The sequence below is a fragment of the Camelina sativa genome, chromosome 20 (assembly GCF_030686135.1).
Source record: "Camelina sativa cultivar CO46 ecotype springtype chromosome 20, ASM3068613v1".
Taxonomy (NCBI): domain Eukaryota; kingdom Viridiplantae; phylum Streptophyta; class Magnoliopsida; order Brassicales; family Brassicaceae; genus Camelina; species Camelina sativa.
The window spans coordinates 33,801,752-33,819,544 of NC_141899.1; the positions used below are offsets into that span (position 1 = coordinate 33,801,752).

At 38.4% G+C, this 17,793-nt stretch overlaps 1 protein-coding gene and 1 non-coding gene across 3 annotated transcripts; both read left to right on the forward strand.

The window, feature by feature from the left end:
• The first annotated feature begins 8,214 nt into the window (after positions 1-8,214).
• LOC147919814 (small nucleolar RNA R71) lies at positions 8,215-8,321 on the forward strand. The gene has a single exon (XR_015594216.1). It is a non-coding gene; the product is annotated as a small nucleolar RNA R71 (small nucleolar RNA).
• A 6,434-nt stretch (positions 8,322-14,755) lies between these two features.
• LOC104771886 (alkaline ceramidase TOD1) lies at positions 14,756-16,701 on the forward strand. 2 transcript variants are annotated; one of them, XM_087504410.1, is made up of 3 exons: positions 14,756-15,135; positions 15,228-15,434; positions 15,783-16,701. In XM_087504410.1, the coding sequence occupies exons 1-3, from the start codon at positions 14,877-14,879 to the stop codon at positions 15,878-15,880; spliced, it is 564 nt and encodes a 187-aa protein (XP_087360536.1). In that variant the 5' UTR covers positions 14,756-14,876; the 3' UTR covers positions 15,881-16,701. The 2 variants fall into 2 exon arrangements, with proteins under 2 accessions (XP_087360536.1, XP_087360537.1); XM_087504411.1 differs by having other exon boundaries at positions 15,787-16,701.
• The last annotated feature ends 1,092 nt before the right edge of the window (positions 16,702-17,793 follow it).

Below are 17,793 nucleotides of genomic sequence, written 5' to 3' on the forward strand. Positions count from 1 at the left end.
TTGCAGGGCGGTTGCAAATGCTAAATACTGTCATAGCTGGTATCACAAACTTCTGGTGCTCAGCTTTGGTCCTGCCAAAGAAATATATTGACACTTTGAACTCTCTTTGTGGAATGTTCTTCTGGAAGGGCTCTCTTGAGGGACACCATTCAGCGCGAGTTGCTTGGAGCACGGTTGTCACTGCAAAATCAGAAGGAGGGTTAGGCATACGAGATCCAAGAAAGTGGAACAAGGCTTGTCTAATAAAACTTATCTGGTTGCTTTTCTTTAGGTCTGGGTCGGTATGGGTAGTTTGGTTTAAAGACGCTGTACTTGCTGGTAACCTGAGCAATTTTTGGGTCAGAAAGCCAAGTAACCAACACTCTTGGATAGCCAAAAAACTTTTGAAGATAAGAGAAGAAGCTTCCCCTTGGATAACGATGAAGCTTGGTAATGGACGAAGATGTCGCTTCTGGTCAGATCGTTGGTGTAAGCTAGGGCGAATGAGCGACTTCTTGAGCAGGGAATTGTCTATAGGTATCCCCCAAAATGCAGTCCTGGCGGATCTATGGAGAAGAGGGAGCTGGAGATTACCACCGGCAAGGTCGGAGGCTCAAGTCAGCTATCAAGTTGAATTATCGGCTCTTCAATTAACAGAGGAGGAAGATTCACATACCTGGTGGATCAATGATCGTTTGAAGGACAGTCAATCTACCGGAAGGATTTGCTCAGCGTTAGGCGAAGAGATGCCTTCGGTGCCGTGGCATAAGATTGTTTGGACTTCAGGAGGAATCCCCAAACACAATTTTCTAACCTGGCTGATTATGTTGAACAGGTGCCCAACTCGAGACCGACTATTGCAATGGGGACTTGATAGACAGGTTTTCACCCAAGGTATCAATCCCCTATGCAGTTGTAGTACAAAGGGTTATCAATCCAAATGGTAGTGTATTGCTAGCAGGAAGGATATGATCAGTACAATACAAGTCAAGCCAAGCAATTAGGGTTTGGTTCTAACAATCCTAAAATAATCAAAGTAGAAGAATATAAACAAGTAAACAAAACGACCTAAGCACTCGATGCAAGCAATCGAGTACAAGATCGAGTGGGGTGATCGAGTATGCAAGTGAGATATGAACAGCTCGAGGTATTACTCGATACAGGTTATCGTGTACCTGATCGGGTAAGTGGTCGAGTAAGTAAAGAAAATGCAAATAAATGAAATACGAAAGTTCCTAAGGATGGGGGTTAACGAATCCTAAGTGTTCTAGACCAATACGGATGCCTTACATGCCTCAAGCAATTATTTCCTAGACAATGAACCTCTAAGACCTTGTCACCACACTTTCGCACTAGCAACAATCAACCTTGAACACATTACCACGCTGTCGCAATAGCAATATGAACAAGCAGGCATTAAGAACGATTCATTATTGTCAGTAGACTTAAACTCATCTAATTTTGTTACTCAGAGTTAAGTAAACCTCTAGCATTGGCTAAATCAAGCATTTTATCTACTCCTTTCGGCCTGTAGCATTTGTAAACGCCCTAGATCTAATCTCAACCTTTCGGTCTGTTGACAACATTAAGAACACCAACCTAGAAGGAACATCACAATCAACTAAAGCATCCTAACCGATCAAAAACACAAAATCATCTATCCCATCCCTAGAAACTTTTCTACACTACTCGGACATAGAAACGAATAACAAAGCAATCAAAATGAATGAAAATGACATTGTATTAAAAGATAGAGTAGAGTAGAAAGAGTATAAGATATAAATCTAAGAAAACTACAAAATAAAAATGCAAAACAAGAAAAAATATGTTGAGTCCCTCAGTTCTCTCACAGAAGCTCTCGCTCTCTGGTATGAGGGTTTGCGGCGTGCTAGTTTGCAAGCTAGGGGAAGAAGGGGTTTAGATATGGAAACTATTTGACCTAGCTTCCCAGACCTGCCCGATGGTCTACTCGATGGGGTACACGAGGGTGAAATCGGGTTACTCCTCGGGTGGATCTTTGGGTTCCTCTTCACACTCCTGGATCCTCTTTGATCGTGTTGGGGTTCGGACTTGTTCTTGTAGCTCGATGGCTCCTTTGGGTACATGCTCGAGTTGTCCTTGTTTTTTCCCATTTTTGGCTCTTTAGCACCTGTTTTCATCCAAAATATGCAAATGCAGAAATGCAACTCCCTAAATGCTTTAAAAGTGAATTCCTACAGTTAATGACCTAAAAATGCTAAGTTAGAGGTATGAACAATGCAAAATATGGACAAAAAAGTATGCTAAAAAGCATATAAATTAGAGAGTTATCAGACCCCCAAACTTAAATCTGCTAGTCCTCTAGCAAAGAAGTAAGAGGGTACGGTTTGAAAGTGGGGACTCATAACCTTAAGATGCTAATCGAAGGATTCAAGCTATAGTCCTTAAAGATAGTTTAATGGTGCTAAGATCAATCAACATACTTACAAATATTTTTCTATGCCTATTACCATGCATCGATCTAGCTCCACCTCCAACTAAAGATAAGGAACATCTCTTTCACATTCAATTAAGTGTTTGGCGAATTCTTGCAAATGGAAGGTGAATCAAGCTCAATTGGTTTCAAGGGTAAGACTTTTTAGTAAGGTGGTTTCAAACAAATTCTTTGGGTGGTTTTCTCTCAAAAGATGGAATGCTAGACAGTTGTGAAAACTATCTAAGATTGAGAATAATTTGGGCATACAAAGCTTAACTCTTGATGATCTACCCTTTTCTCATTCACTTTTTTTTTTTTTTTTTTTTTTATATATTTAAACTCCCTAGAATTAAACTACCCACATCCTTGATTTTAACTTTTTTTTTACTCCCTAAGGTTTAGACTTTTAGACTTTAAACTTCTAGCTTTTTTTTTTTTTTTTTTTTTTACTTAGAGATTTAGAGCTAATTGATTCTAACCTTAGGGACTTTCTTTTCTTCTGTTTTTTTTATACACAACCCAACCCCAAATAAACAATCTAACCACCTATCTTTCAAAACCGAATCTTTTAGCTAGTTCAAATTCTAACTTAGCTAAATCAAGAGGCAGTTCTTTGTCGTTCTCAATACTCTCAAGGTTTCACAACCTATACACAATGGAAAAGGCCTTACTCAACAATTCATAACAAGGTTTGAAAGAAAGGTTTGGGTTCATGGGTAGGACAAATGAATCGGGTTAAACGAAAAGATTGGTAAAAAGTGGAGTGCTAACCCGAGTTTAGAGTTACCATGAGCAAGTATTCAAGTTCCATAAGCAAGACAATTAAAGTTCAAATTAAATCCAATAATATAGAGATGTTCTATTCAAGCAAGTGGAGGAAGCATTCAATCGACACAAATGATCTAAGGAAATATTTTTCATTCTTTTCCAAAGATTGATCTAGCAACAATGAACTGTGACTAAGGGCTATAGCTTCAATCCTAAAGTTTGATTTTAAACAAGGTGGTTTTAATCATTGTCCCCTAAGATGCATATGCAACAATCCTATATGAAACAAACTAGACTCAATCCTAATATGTATATGCAACTACATGAACACTCTTTTTTTTCTTTTAAAAAGTTTTCAATTATTTTTGGGTTTTTTAATGCACATAGATGCAGATTCAAATGAATAAAACTAGCATGCAAAAATTTGAAATAATAAAAATAAGAAAATAAAACACAATGTTAAATACATTCTAGGACCCTCCCCTAAACTTAAATTACACAGTCCCTGTGTAAATAAAAGTTGGAAAAGAATCCAAGAATCACACAAAATGAATTAAACTAAATGCAATTGTATATACAAGTGTTGGATGAATGTGTTACCTCATGGGTTGGAGAAGAAGGAGGTTGCAGCAGCCTCCATACTCGCCAACGTGTAGCCAGGGTCGTCTCCGCGATGCCTCAGGTCGGGTGATGTTCTCCTCAGCTCGGGGCTCGTATGATGATGCTCTTTGAGGTTCCGGAGGTGGCAGTCCTCGAGTTCCTTCTAGCGGTCCGCTTCTCCCCATCCAAACTGGTGCTTGTGCCGAGGTATGAGCTGAGGCACAGCTTGCCTTGTCTTGCAACTCCTTGATTTGACCTCCCATTATCTTCACCGAACCGGCAAGATCTTTCACCTTCTTCACCAAGAACTTGTTCATCCTCTTCATCCAACCGATCCTCTTGTGAGCTTCCCTAACTCCAACCGGTTGCTTTTGAGAGCATACATACTCCTCAAAATCAAACTCCTCCGAGCTATCTCCTTTTCTCTGCCCGGTCTCCTCTCTCTTCTAAGCTTCGGACTCCTCCTCCGGGTTGTACAGCTCTTCCAACGGTGGTGCGAAGTCAATGTTGTTTCCCAGCCGAACCTTGGTGCATATGACATTGGGTAGAACCATTTGAGCAGCTCCAGCGGTTGGATGGACAAACTTGAACAGCGTCATGTCATTAGGCCTCTCATAGGCCAAAAATCTCGCCAGCAAGAGGTAGTCCGCATCCAGCCATCTTGGTTCATGCACAATTCCCTTCAAGGGCACATCGCAAGCCACTAGGATCGGTGTGACTAGTCCCCCAATAGAGATCTCTCCGCCTCCTTCTCTTCTTTTCACGTCCCACAATTTCAGGTAGAGGAATTGATCGAGTAACACAAACACCATACTAGTATCAGCAACATCTCCTACTAGTGGTGTTCCATCCCTAGCGTTATCCAAAACTCCACACAGTGCAATATCTAACAGCTGAAGCTCATGGTCGTGCACATTCCCAATCTCTTTTCTAGCAAAAAGAGTGCATGCGAGGGACTTGTGAAAATACCTCAAGACAGGGCTCCTTATTTGAGCGGATTTGGAGCTTGTGGACTTGTAGGGGTTCTTGTCTCCTATTGTCAGCCATAGGGACCTCATTTCCTCTTTGCTAACCTCCATTCCTTCTCCACTACCATCCTTGAAGCCATATAGCTTCTCCATCTCTTTGAAACTGAGCCGGTATTCCTTGTTCCTTACGGAGAAGGTAATGAACCCAATCCCCCCATCGGGTAGTAGGGTCGGGTGGTCCTCAAAATAGTGCAGCTTCAAGGTCGAAAGGAAATGGACTGTCTCCTCCTCATATGCTTCAAGGTGGGTTCGCATCATATTGCCCAGGTGGCACATATCAAACAGATATTCTGCATCTCTAGCGATGCCCAATTGCTTCATGGTCTCATGGTGAGGGTATCAGGTACCAACAAAGCTCATCTTCCGGAAGACCTTGAATAGTCTCGCCGGAGTATCCACCCCCTTCTGTTTTAGCCTCCGTGAGGCTTGGCGGGTCCTCTCTCTCTGCTCCTCTTCTCTCTCTCGGTCCTCCTCCTCGGCGTGTTGATCCTCTTCCTCAACTGCTCTCTCAACCACCTTCTCAGCATTCTCCGAAGCCGGTCTCTTCCCTCTTGCAATCGCAGCTCTGCTCATTGATCGAGAGGTGTGGATCTCCCCTTGCTCTTCTCCTCCAACATCAGAATCGACCTCCATAGGATCAGTAAGGGTCTTTTCGGACGTAGACAGGTCCCTACGTCGAGGAGAACGGCGGACAGCACTCGCCATTAGACTCGGTGAGCGAACTCGGGGGCCTACTCAACGATTACTAGAGCATCAGGTCAGGTAGTGGATCGGTTTGTGCATCGGGTTGTGCATCGGGTTGGGGAGGCTAAACGTCCACCCAACGGTTGGGAATGTGGAACGTTTCCTCTTCCTTGAGACTCTCGAACTTTGATGGCATCACCTCCGGTTGTAGCAGCGGTGGAGGTTGATCTTCTTCTCTTCCTTTGGTAAGTTTTAGCAATTGGCTCTATGTTTGATTCCTTGAGAAGAAAAAGAAAGGCTAGGCCTCGAGGTTACTAGGGTTAGTCTTCAAAGAGAATCGAATAGAGCTCGAGTTTGAGAGAGAAGAATAGAAACTTATGGAAAATAAAAAGCTTTAGAGATAGGAGAGACTTATCGGTAGTGATGAGGGAGAAGAGTCTCGAAACCCCTTAAATAGGCTAGGGTTTGGTTGGTGGGCTTCACCGAGAGTGGGCTTCCTTGTGGAATTCGGACTCCACTTGCCACCCGAGTTGGGACACGATCAGGTGCGTCGAGTACGGTGTCGGGTTGACCTTCGGGTTCCTCAATTTTCCTCTTCTTAATTTTCATTTTTATTTTATTTTATAAAATTGCAAAAAGAGAAAAAATAAATAAAAGTAAATAAAACAAATAAACTAAAATTAAAAGATACATTTGGGACTTCCTCCCAAGTGAGCTTGTTTAAAGTCACTAAGCTTGACTCTTTATGCTCCTTAAGCATTGGGTCCATGTGGAAGAGGTTCTGGAATCCTCTCTACTCCAGTAGGCTGGTTCAACAGATTTTCCAGGTCTTGTCTAGGTTATAAGGCAAATGTGGTGTTGACCTCTTCAAGATGTTGCACCTTCCTTTGTTTGGTCTTAGTGGAAAAAGTTTGACCATCAATGGTTGGCCTCTTAATCCTCTTCTTCACATCAAACTCCATCTTGAAATGCTCACCATGCTCTATCCTGATCTTGCCTTATTTCACCTCGATCACAGCACCAACTATTGCCAAGAATGGTCTCCCTAGAATCAGTGGATCATCCGGTTCCTTGTCCATATCGAGGATCATGAAGTCAGTAGGCACTTCCAGTCTTCCAATCCTGAGAGGCAGATTCTCCAGGATACCAATCGGGTACCTCACTGTTCTATCAGCCAGAACCAAATACAATTTACTTGGTTTAAAATCAGTGAATCCCATCTTGTTGGCAACTGACAGTGGCATATAGCTAACCGAAGCTCCAAGGTCGCACAAACAGTTCTTGAAGATCTGAAGTCCTATCGAACACGAAAAGTGAAAGAGCCAGGGTCTTCAAGTTTTTCCTCAATTCGAAGCTCAGGATCCAAGCAAACTCCACTTCTCAGAATCTCAAAACCGATCTCCTTGACAGCTTCCTTGACCTCATCCTCCAATCGAGCTGCTTCCTTGGCAGGTTCCTGCTGAAGCTTGTGTGGGGGCAAAAGCTTAGGTGGTGGAGCTTTACGCTTAGCCATTCGCTCTGCAAGCGCCTCCAGCTTGATGTCAAGTGCAGCATTGAACCTTTCCTCTAACTCCCCTTCCTTTGTTGCAGGTGGTTGAGGCTGATCTATCTTTTCAACATCTACTTGATGCATCATCCGATCAACACCATCGTGTAGGTCATCGGGTTCCACTTCGGGTTGTTCTTCGGTTTGTGATTCTCCTACCATTGCTCGATCATCAACTCGATCAGTCTCTTCGGGTGAAGGCTCGGGTTCATACTCGGATATATAGTGCTTGGCCTCATTTTTCAATGGGTGTTCCACATCCTTCCCATTTTGATCATCACTGTCCTCAGTGAGGTAATCCTCATAGTCATCATCAAGGAATATGGCTTGAGCAGTCGCATAATCCTTGGGGTTTTGAACAGCCTTACCTGAGAGTTGGTTGATCTTTGGTGCTGGTTGGTTGTTGTGGTGGCCTTCCAGGTATCGAACCTTTGTGTTGAGTGATTCGTACTTGGCATTGAGATCATTGTATCCTAAGTCGATCATGTTGCTCATCTCCGCGAACCGTTTCACGATGTCCATAGAAGCTGTAGCCTGATTCTGAATCATTTGCTGAATGAGACCGCGTAACTCAGCTTCTTGTGATTGGTTTGGTGGACCTTGGTGTTGTTGGAATCCAGGTGGTTGGTTGTAGGTTCCTGAGTACTGCTGCTTAGGTGCATAGCCTTGGTTGTATTGGACAAAAGGCTTCTGTTGGATCTAGTTCCCTTGAACTGCAGATGGGTAAGTTTGGTCCTGAGGATTCGCAACATTAGGGTTCCGATAAGATAGGTTCGGATTCGGCTTGAAGTTGTTGTACCCTCCTTGGTTGTTGATATAGTTAACATACTCTAGTTGCATAGTCTCCCCATCTTGTTGTTGAAACTGCTCTTCCTCTGATATAGCATGAACATGCTTATGCTGGTTGAGGAGCTGATCGAGCTTATCATTGAGGGCTTTCATGTCCCTCTTGTACTTGGCTTCTTCCTCTCCTGTAGATCGCACAGAGCGATCATATTCCTCATTGTAGTTGCCATCAGATTGAGCCAAGTTCTCCACTAGGTCCCAACCTTCATCAACATCCTTGTTGAGGAAGTTACCACTAGGTGTCCAGCAACATCCGTATCTTGGGGACCACTCCTCGGTAAAGTGTGCTCAGCAATGAAGCATTACTAAAACCATGATGTGGACATCGAGTATTGTACCCCTTGAAACGTTCCCAAGCTTCATTGAACGTTTCGTTGTTCTTCTGTACAAAGCCAGAAATGTCATTTCGCAGCCTTGCGGTTCTGGAGTTGGAGAAGAATTTGGCTAGGAACACCTTCTTGCATGCTTCCCAAGTGGTGATGGACTCCTTAGGGAGCGATTTCTCCCAAATGTGTGCTTTATCTCCCAAAGAGAATGGGAAAAGCCTGAGCTTGAATCCATCTTCACTCACTCCATTTATCTTAGTGAGGCTACAGAGCCTATCAAATTCATCCAGATGATCCAATGGGTCCTCCATTGGCAATCCATGAAACTTATTGCTCTGTATCATCTGAATGAGACTACTCTTGATCTCAAAATTATTGTTCTGCACAGCTGGTGGCACAATGCCATTCCTCTGAGTGAGAGTAGATGGAGCGTCTCCTGCTCCTATATTGGTCCTTGCTTGAGGAGCGGGTGGACCGTTTTAATTATTCATCTTCTCCTCAATGATTGCTGGTTATGGTTGAACTTGTCGTTGTCTGAGTAGCCGAGGTCTATCGATGTTGTCGATGAAAGGACTCAGGTTCTGACTACCTCTGGATCGTGTTTGCATGCACAGGTAGGTATCTGAGTGTGTACACGAGGATTAACTCGATCCAGGTGATCGAGTGACGGGTCGGGTGGGTGCTCGGGTTGTACCTGAGATTCAAAACAAACAAAAGCGAAAGCAAACAAGTCAGTATCCAAAACGAATATAAACAAACGAACTTGATCTAGCAAGTTTTGAAATCCTAAACGTAGCAAAATTAAAAAAACCAAATGGCAACGGCGCCAAATTGATAGACAAGTTTTCACCCAGGGTATCAATCCCCTATGCAGTTGTAGCACAAAGGGTTATCAATCCAAATGGTTGTGTATTGCTAGTAGGAAGGATATGATATGTACAATACAAGTCAAGCCAAGCAATTAGGGTTTAGTTCTAACAATCCTAAAATAAACAAAGTAGAAGAATATAAACAAGTAAACCACACGACCTAAGCACTTGATGCATGCAATCGAGTACATGATCGAGTATGCAAGTGAGATCTGAACAGCTCGAGGTATTACTCGATACAGGTTATCGTGTACCTGATCGGGTAAGTGGTCGAGTAAGTAAAGAAAATGCAAATAAATGAAATACGAAAGTTCCTAAGGATGGGGGTTATCGAATCCTAAGTGTTCTAAACCAGTACGGATGCCTTACATGCCTCAAGCAATTATTTCCTAGACAATGAACCTCTAAGACCTTGTCACCACACTTTCTCACTAGCAACAATCAACCTTGAACACATTACCACATTGTCGCAATAGCAATATGAACAAATAAGCATTAAGAACGATTCATTATTGTCAGTAGACTTAAACTCATCTAATTTTGTTACTCAGAGTTAAGTAAACCTCTAGCATTGGCTAAATCAAGCATTTTATCTACTCCTTTTGGCCTGTAGCATTTGTAAACGCCCTAGATCTAATCTCAACCTTTTGTCTGTTGACAGCATTAAGAACACCAACCTAGAAGGAACATCACAATCAACTAAACCATCCTAACCGATCAAAAACACAAAATCATCTATCCCATCCCTAGAACCTTTTCTACACTACTCGGACATAGAAACGAATAACAAAGCAATCAAAATGAATGAAAATGAAATTGTATTAAAAGATAGAGTAGAGTAGAAAGAGTATATGATAGAAATCTAAGAAAACTACAAAATAAAAATGCAAAACAAGAAGAAAAATGTTAAGTTGCTCAGTTCTCTCATAGAAGCTCTCGCTCTCTGGTTTGAGGGTCTGCGGCGTGCTAGTTTGCAAGCTAGGGGAAGAGGGGGTTTATATATGGAAACCATTTGACCTAGCTTCCCAGACCTGCTCGATGGTCTACTCGATGGGGTACACGAGGGTGAAGTCGGGTTACTCCTCAGGTGGATCTTCGGGTTGCTCTTCACGTTCTTGGATCCTCTTTGATCGTGTTGGGGTTCAGACTTGTTCTTGTAGCTCGATGGCTCCTTCGGGTACATGCTCGAGTTGTCCTTGTTTTTCCCCATTTTTGACTCTTTAGCACCTGTTTTCATCCAAAATATGCAAATGCAGAAATACAACACCCTAAATGCTCTAAAAGTGAATTCCTACAGTTAATGACCTAAAAATGCTATTTTAGAGGTATGAACAATGCAAAATATGGACAAAAAAGGATGCTAAAAACATATAAATTAGAGAGTTATCAGGACTGCAGGTTGACCCCCAATGTCTACTCTGCGCAAGCGGATCTGAAAGCCGTGATCATCTTTTCTTCAACTGCCCTTACAGCTGGTCGATTTGGAGCAAGATCTCTTGCCGTTGCAACCATAGATCTACACCTTCTTGGACGGATACTACGAACGGTCTCATCAACTACAAAGACTCTCGTGAAGCAAGGAAACTCCTCCTAATCGCATGGCTGGGAATGATATACTTCCTTTGGACTGAACGGAATCACAGGCTGCATCAGAACTGTTTCAAGCCAGCTGATCATCTTCTTCATCAGGTTGATCAGCTAGTGCGAAACAGAGCCCTTAGCTTCTGTGATGCCAACCCGACTCTCACTTCTACTCTGCTTGGCCTCTGGTTTGCTGGATCTCACAACTGAAAGGAATGCTACAAAACCCTAATCTCTCGACTTTTGCGATTCCACCGAAGTCGTCTCTCACCAATCAATGGAAGAAGACAAAGGTGGTTTGAAACGTTTTAATTGCCAACCGTTTTTCTTTTGGTTCAATCGTAACTATCTTGGTTCAATTCTGGTTCCTTCTCAATGGGTAATTTGTAATCTGTTTTATCTAACTGGGCTTCCAGTATTGGGCTCTCCCTGTAAAAACATTTTATGTCTCTGTTTTAATATGAATGCCCTTTAACAAAAAAAAAAAAAAAAAAAAAACAGTTTATAACCTAATCACATTAAATTTGTTATTAGATAGAGTATAAAATTTTAAAATACTTAGTTTTTTTTTCTATAATTAAACAGAGGTATATGCCTATATGGTATGTTAAAGTATATTTTTATGTGTATACAATTTTTTTTTTGGAATATTAAGAATGTGTTGTAGTATGTGTACTATTTTGTAGTTCATATACTAAATAATTTATAAGTTAATTTTCCAAACTATGACTACAATATATAGTATATAAAATAAACTAATAGTTTTAGTGTTGGTTCTATAGTCCAAACCCGCCATCCTAGGTGGATCACACAACATGTTCAAAGATTTTTAATCCTCAGAAACTCATCATACAAAGCCCGTGAAAGTAAAATATAATATGTGAGGCGAAAAATCACTTTTTATCAAATCAGTTTTTCAAATTTTTAAAGAACAATACCTCTTCACTCACCTCATAAAATACTGTATATACATTTACAATTATGTTTGTTACCTTTTAAAACACTTAGTTTATATATAAAAAAATCAAATATAAGTAGAGTTAGTTAGTTTATTAATTTAATTATTTAATGTCAATGGCATACCTTAAACAAATGCCAACTTCAGAATTTATTTAATAAATGTCTTCAAAAATGTATATATAGATACAATATGATTATTTTTAATAACTATATTTGGAAGATTTTGTTAAAATTTTAAATTATGATTCTTCTATCATCTTTCTTTTATTTTATTTATAAATTGTTTTGAGTTATCATAAAATACATATGACAAATAATTATGTAAAATTTATTTGGCATTTGTTGTGATTTGAATTTTTAAAAATGAAAATATATTACTCAATCTTTGAAGAAAATGTATGTTTTAATGTTCCAAATCGACGGTAGGTAAAACTAAATTTATGTTGTACGTAGAACAGATTGTGGCACTATCCGAGGGATTTCTGTGAGTCCTCGAAATAAAAATCGGATGATGTCAGAAAGAATTTTTATCCAAACATTAATTGGTCGTGTCTTAGCAGATGATATATATATAGGTTCCCGATGTGTCGCCTTTCGAAATCAAGATCTTGGGATTGGACTTGTCAATCGATTAATAACCTTTGGAACACAATCAATATCTATTCGAACTCCCTTTACTTGTCGGAGTACATCTTGGATCTGTCGATTATGTTATGGTCGGAGTCCCACTCATGGTGACCTAGTTGAATTGGGGGAAGCTGTAGGTATTATCGCGGGTCAATCGATCGGCGAACCGGGGACTCAACTAACATTAAGAACTTTTCATACCGGCGGGGTATTTATAGGAGGTACTGCCGAACATGTACGAGCCCCTTATAATGGAAAAATAAAATTCAATGAGGATTTGGTTCATCCTACACGTACACGTCACGGGCATCCTGCCTTTCTATGTTATATAGACTTGTCTGTAATTATTGAGAGCGAAGATATTATACATAGCGTGACTATTCCACCAAAAAGTTTTCTTTTAGTTCAAAATGATCAATATGTGGAATCAGAACAAGTTATTGCTGAGATTCGCGAGGGAACATACACTTTTCATTTTAAAGAGAGGGTTAGAAAATATATTTATTCTGACTCAGAGGGCGAAATGCACTGGAGTACTGATGTGTCCCATGCACCTGAATTTACATAAAGTAATGTCCACCTTTTACCAAAAACAAGTCATTTATGGATATTATCAGGAAGTTCGTGCGGATCTAGTCTAATTCTTTTTTCGATCCATAAAGATCAAGATCAAATGAACATACCCTTTCTTCCCGCCGAAAGAAAATCTATTTCTAGCCTCTCAGTGAATAATGATCAAGTGAGCCAAAAAAATTTTAGTTCGGATTTTGCGGATCAAAAAAACTTAGGGATTTCCAATTATTCAGAATTGAATGGAAACTTAGGTACTAGTCATTCTAATTTCATATATTCTGCTATTTTTCATGAGAACTCGGATTTATTAGCAAAAAGGCGAAGAAATCGATTTCTTATTCCATTCCAATCGATTCAAGAGCAAAAGAAAGAACTCATACCGCATTCAGGTATCTCAATGTGGTTAATAAATTAATGATTTTTATTTACTCACAATTAGAACATTAGAATTACTACTTTAAAATATTTCACAAAATAGTGATGCAAATACAACAAACAAACAAATAAAAATATAATATTCATTAGAGAAATTAAAATACTGTAATATTCTAAAAAATAGTATTTAAAAAGATATATGTAGATTTACCAAATAACTGTAATATTAAAAGTAAATAATATTTCAAATAAAATAATTTTGTAAAACAAATATAACGATAATTTTTATTATTATATTATATTTTTGGGAAACAATGTTGATCTGTGCTGTATCGCACCTGATATTTCCTACTTCACTATTATATTTTACCATTGACAAATTGTGTTTATTTTATGTCGTCAAACTCGAATCATAAATTTATCCTCCGATTTAAAGGACAAAGAATTAATCCCTTGAGTCGATGCTTCAGATCTTAGCAGTCAGTAATTTCAGTCAGAAAATGGAGTGATGCATTAATGTATTGATGTTGAAAGACATGAACGAAAAAGGTAATTGTTGATATGGAGAACAACGATTTAATTTGCTAGTTTGATTGAAAAGGATATAGATTAGGCTTTCGGTGGAAATATGGATCGCTCCCTCCCGACTATCGGGAAGTATTTAAACTAACAAAAGATTACATCGACCTCCTTGATTTTCTCCAACGATCTCGCTCCCATCTGCTTTACGTATCCTTATCCTCTCACGAATTTGACCTGGCCTCCTTCTCTAAATCAACACCTCCCTTATGGGCTTGTCTCTAGCCCAGTATCGATCCTCAGATCCGGAGTTTTATGGGCTTATTCACAAGGCTTCTGGTCGACGGAACCCATCACGAACAGTAATAATTACTTATGATCATGAATATAATTGGCTCCGGACCGGGTTTAATACGGTTATTTAGACAGAACCATGATGGTTCATGGTTTGGTTTCTGAATTCTGATCTACAAAATATGAGCTTATCAAATTATTTGGTCATGACTCCTGACATCAAAGGTTCGGCCGAATCCCATCAAATAAATAAGAAAAGAACAGAGATGAGTTTGTTGTTACACCTCTAGTATTATCATCTTTGTCCATCTTCTTTTTTTGTTGCTTAGTTTGATCTCCCAGAGAGCCTATAACCAATGACTCACCGAGACATATACAAAACTCATATAACTTTTAGTGTTGTGCGAACCTATTTGATTCGCTGAGGGTTCTGGCTGGTTTGAAGTTGCAATTGTAGTGATAAATCTTGACAGCCAGAGCCTCAACAACTGCATGGTCTTAAAACTTTACATTACATGTTGATGATGCTATGGAATTGTATAGAGAGCGACGGTCTAATGGTGATCATTACATCCCACCTCGCTTTAAATTACTATTAGAACCACTCATTAATTTTTAATAACAGGTCAGCACAATAAGTTTCTTTTTCTTCCAAAATTTACATCATAATAATAAAAATAAATATTTCTTGTTACGTTTTTACCTTAAAAACCTGCTAGAGTTTCTAACTTTCAGTTTATAATCTCATCAGCACAAACTCAAGTGAAGATCCTCTCTTCTCTCTTCAACACACCAATCACTCTCACCAAAATGAATAATAAACCATAAAAAATCTCTCTATTTCCGATGGGAAAATTCATCACAACCACACTATCTCCACCGCTCTATGCACGATCAAAGCTCCTCTGTTTTTCTCTTGTTTACTTATTCACTACTCTTTTTCTTTTCCTCTACGTATCTCTCTCAAGAAACCAATGCGTCTTTCGATATTCCCCGTTCGATCCGATTCAACCAAAACCTTTCTCTTATCCTTCTTCTTATGGTGAACACAAATACGCTCTTCCCACTCACCGATCTTCTTGTTCTTCTCCTCTTTTCTTCTCAGGTAAATTAACAATTTCTTCATTTCGATCTTTATTATATTCTTTAACTTTTTATTATTTGTGTAATGATCTTGATTTTTTTTATGTTAATCAGATTACTGGACAGTGTTGAAGGAGATAGAGAGTATCTTGAGCGATTCATCATCATCATCACAAGAAAGTTTGAGATACATTAATGGGAAAAGTGAGAGTTTCGGTGGAAATTTTAGTACTCGGAAAAGATTTTCTTATTACAATCATTCCAACATTGACGTCGAAGTTCCATGCGGCTTCTTCAAAGATTTTCCGGTCAGCAACTCCGGTGAGATTGTCATCATTCAAGTTTTTTAAAAGAAAATGCTAACCAGTACCGGTTTATGCTCATTTTATCCTTAGTAAAAAGTCAAAACCCAATACACCGAGTAAACCGGAGAAAATCAGGATCATAACGGCATAATTATGTAGTTTGATATATATATTTTTTGGGTTCAAATTAGACAAAATCTTTTACGCATTTTTTCAAAATTTAAAAATCATAGACGTAACGTTTGTTTTGTTTCATGATATTTCACTGACATCACTTGTTTACTAATTAGTAATGAATTTTTACTATTTCTCTAATGACATACAAAAATTTGATTTAATTTGTTTTTCTCTATTGTTTTGGTAGATAGAGTTGAGATGGAGAAATGTGGACTAGTGGTTGCATCAGCAATTTTTAACGATCATGACAAGATTAGACAACCAGTGGGACTTGCTTGTTTCTAGCTGTAGATTTGTTTGTTTGTTGGACATATTCGTGTAAGAGATAAAATAAAATCATAGTTGCAATCAAAGAATCACGACGTGGTCCCATATAACACATCAATTGCAATACGAGATAGCGAAAGAAATATTTTTAAGATCAAATTTGGGTCCCAAAAGCAAGTTGTTCGATGGTTTTGGACGGTCCAAGAAAGAGACGATTGTTACGTCAATTTTATTTCAATTTTGTTATATAGCGTGATACGATCTTTAGAAGTTTTATTCATTAGATCTTAACGTTATTAAGAAATCTGATTTGTCATGTTAAATGTTATTTGAAATAGATGTACCAGATAGTGCGTTGATACTGAGAAGACACGGAATAAGAGGCAACCTATTCTCGTGCTTCATGTTCAACGAATTAGAAGCGTTTAACCCACGAGACCAATTAGCGTTTGCATTTGTGAGGGATCACGTAAACCCTAAGGTGAAAATGAACATGTTTGAGGTGGAAGTGTTTGAGCAAGTAGTTGTTGAATACAGACACAAGCTCAAAAAGATCGAGACATCTACGTACGAGGAACAAGAAGAAGAACATAAAAAATTATCGTTGAGGAAAACACAGAAGAGAAGAAGATGGTTAGATCATGACTCTTGGTCTCTTAATAGTAGTAGCTGTAAGAGTTATCTCATGGATATGTGGGGGTGAATCTCACCATTGAATCCGATTTATATAGTAACTGGTCATTATAATACCATTTACAGGTTTACCAAATTGTACTTATGTGTCACACTATGTACATAATTATGTGTTATTTATCACATTGATGAGCACAACTGGAAAATATTTTTGAGATCACGATAACATCTGAACTTTTAGAATGTGGAATGGAAAATTCACTCGGCATCTACCTTGCGTGTTGTGACATTCTAACACAAGTAGACTATAACCCGCTCGGACTCTTTGGCGAGATCACAATCATAGATGGCACGGTGAAGCAAAAATGAAGTTTCTTGATCGTTTGGTTGGTAATAGACTTTGCTCACTCAAGAATCCAGTACACTCTAAATTTGAAGATGGGCTACGCATATGGCTCGATCTGAGAGTATAACATGGATTGCATCTTCCAATTCTGTATTCTCCTTTCGTTTAGTTCATTTAATAAGTTTTTTTTAGAAAAGGATGCATATATGTAATGTAAACAATTTTTGGGTAAAAGAAAGTTTATATTCATTCCAAAAAAAAAAATAACTGATAGTTCCATCCCAAACTGTTTATACAAAAAAAACGTGTTTGAAATAAAAAGATGAAAAAACTCAAATTTTTGTGTAAATAATAATAAATAAACTAGATAGTTACCCGTGTGGTATAGCACCGGAAAATTAGCAAAATGTTTGCCTAAATTTTATTGTACTTTGTTACCTATAAAATAATAGTAGAAGATTTATTTGATTTACTTTATATATTTTATAATCTTCTACGTTTAATTTACTTAGTTTCATATTCTGATTTCAATCTGTATTCAGTACATGATAGAATCTTCAAATCCGTGAATTATATAAATTTTGTAAAATCCTGAAAATAAAAAAACTCATATTGAAGCGGTCGTGTTTAGAAATCTCAATTTAACTTTTTGATTTATTTATTTTAGTTGTATATATTATATTGGATAAAATATAACATTTGTGATTGCTTAGATTTTAATAAGATTTTATTGCGTCTATGTGCAGTGCGAAAAAATATTTGATAATGAGATATAATATTTTATATTTTTAAAATATAAGCAATGTTGTATCTTAGTTTTAAAATACATATGTCATTATTAAACAATTTTGGGGATGCAAATATTTAATCTTAGTTTTATAAATAAAATTAAATTTTATAATTGTTTGAAATAGTTTGTTATTGTTTTCTAAGAATTCTAAAATAAAAAAAT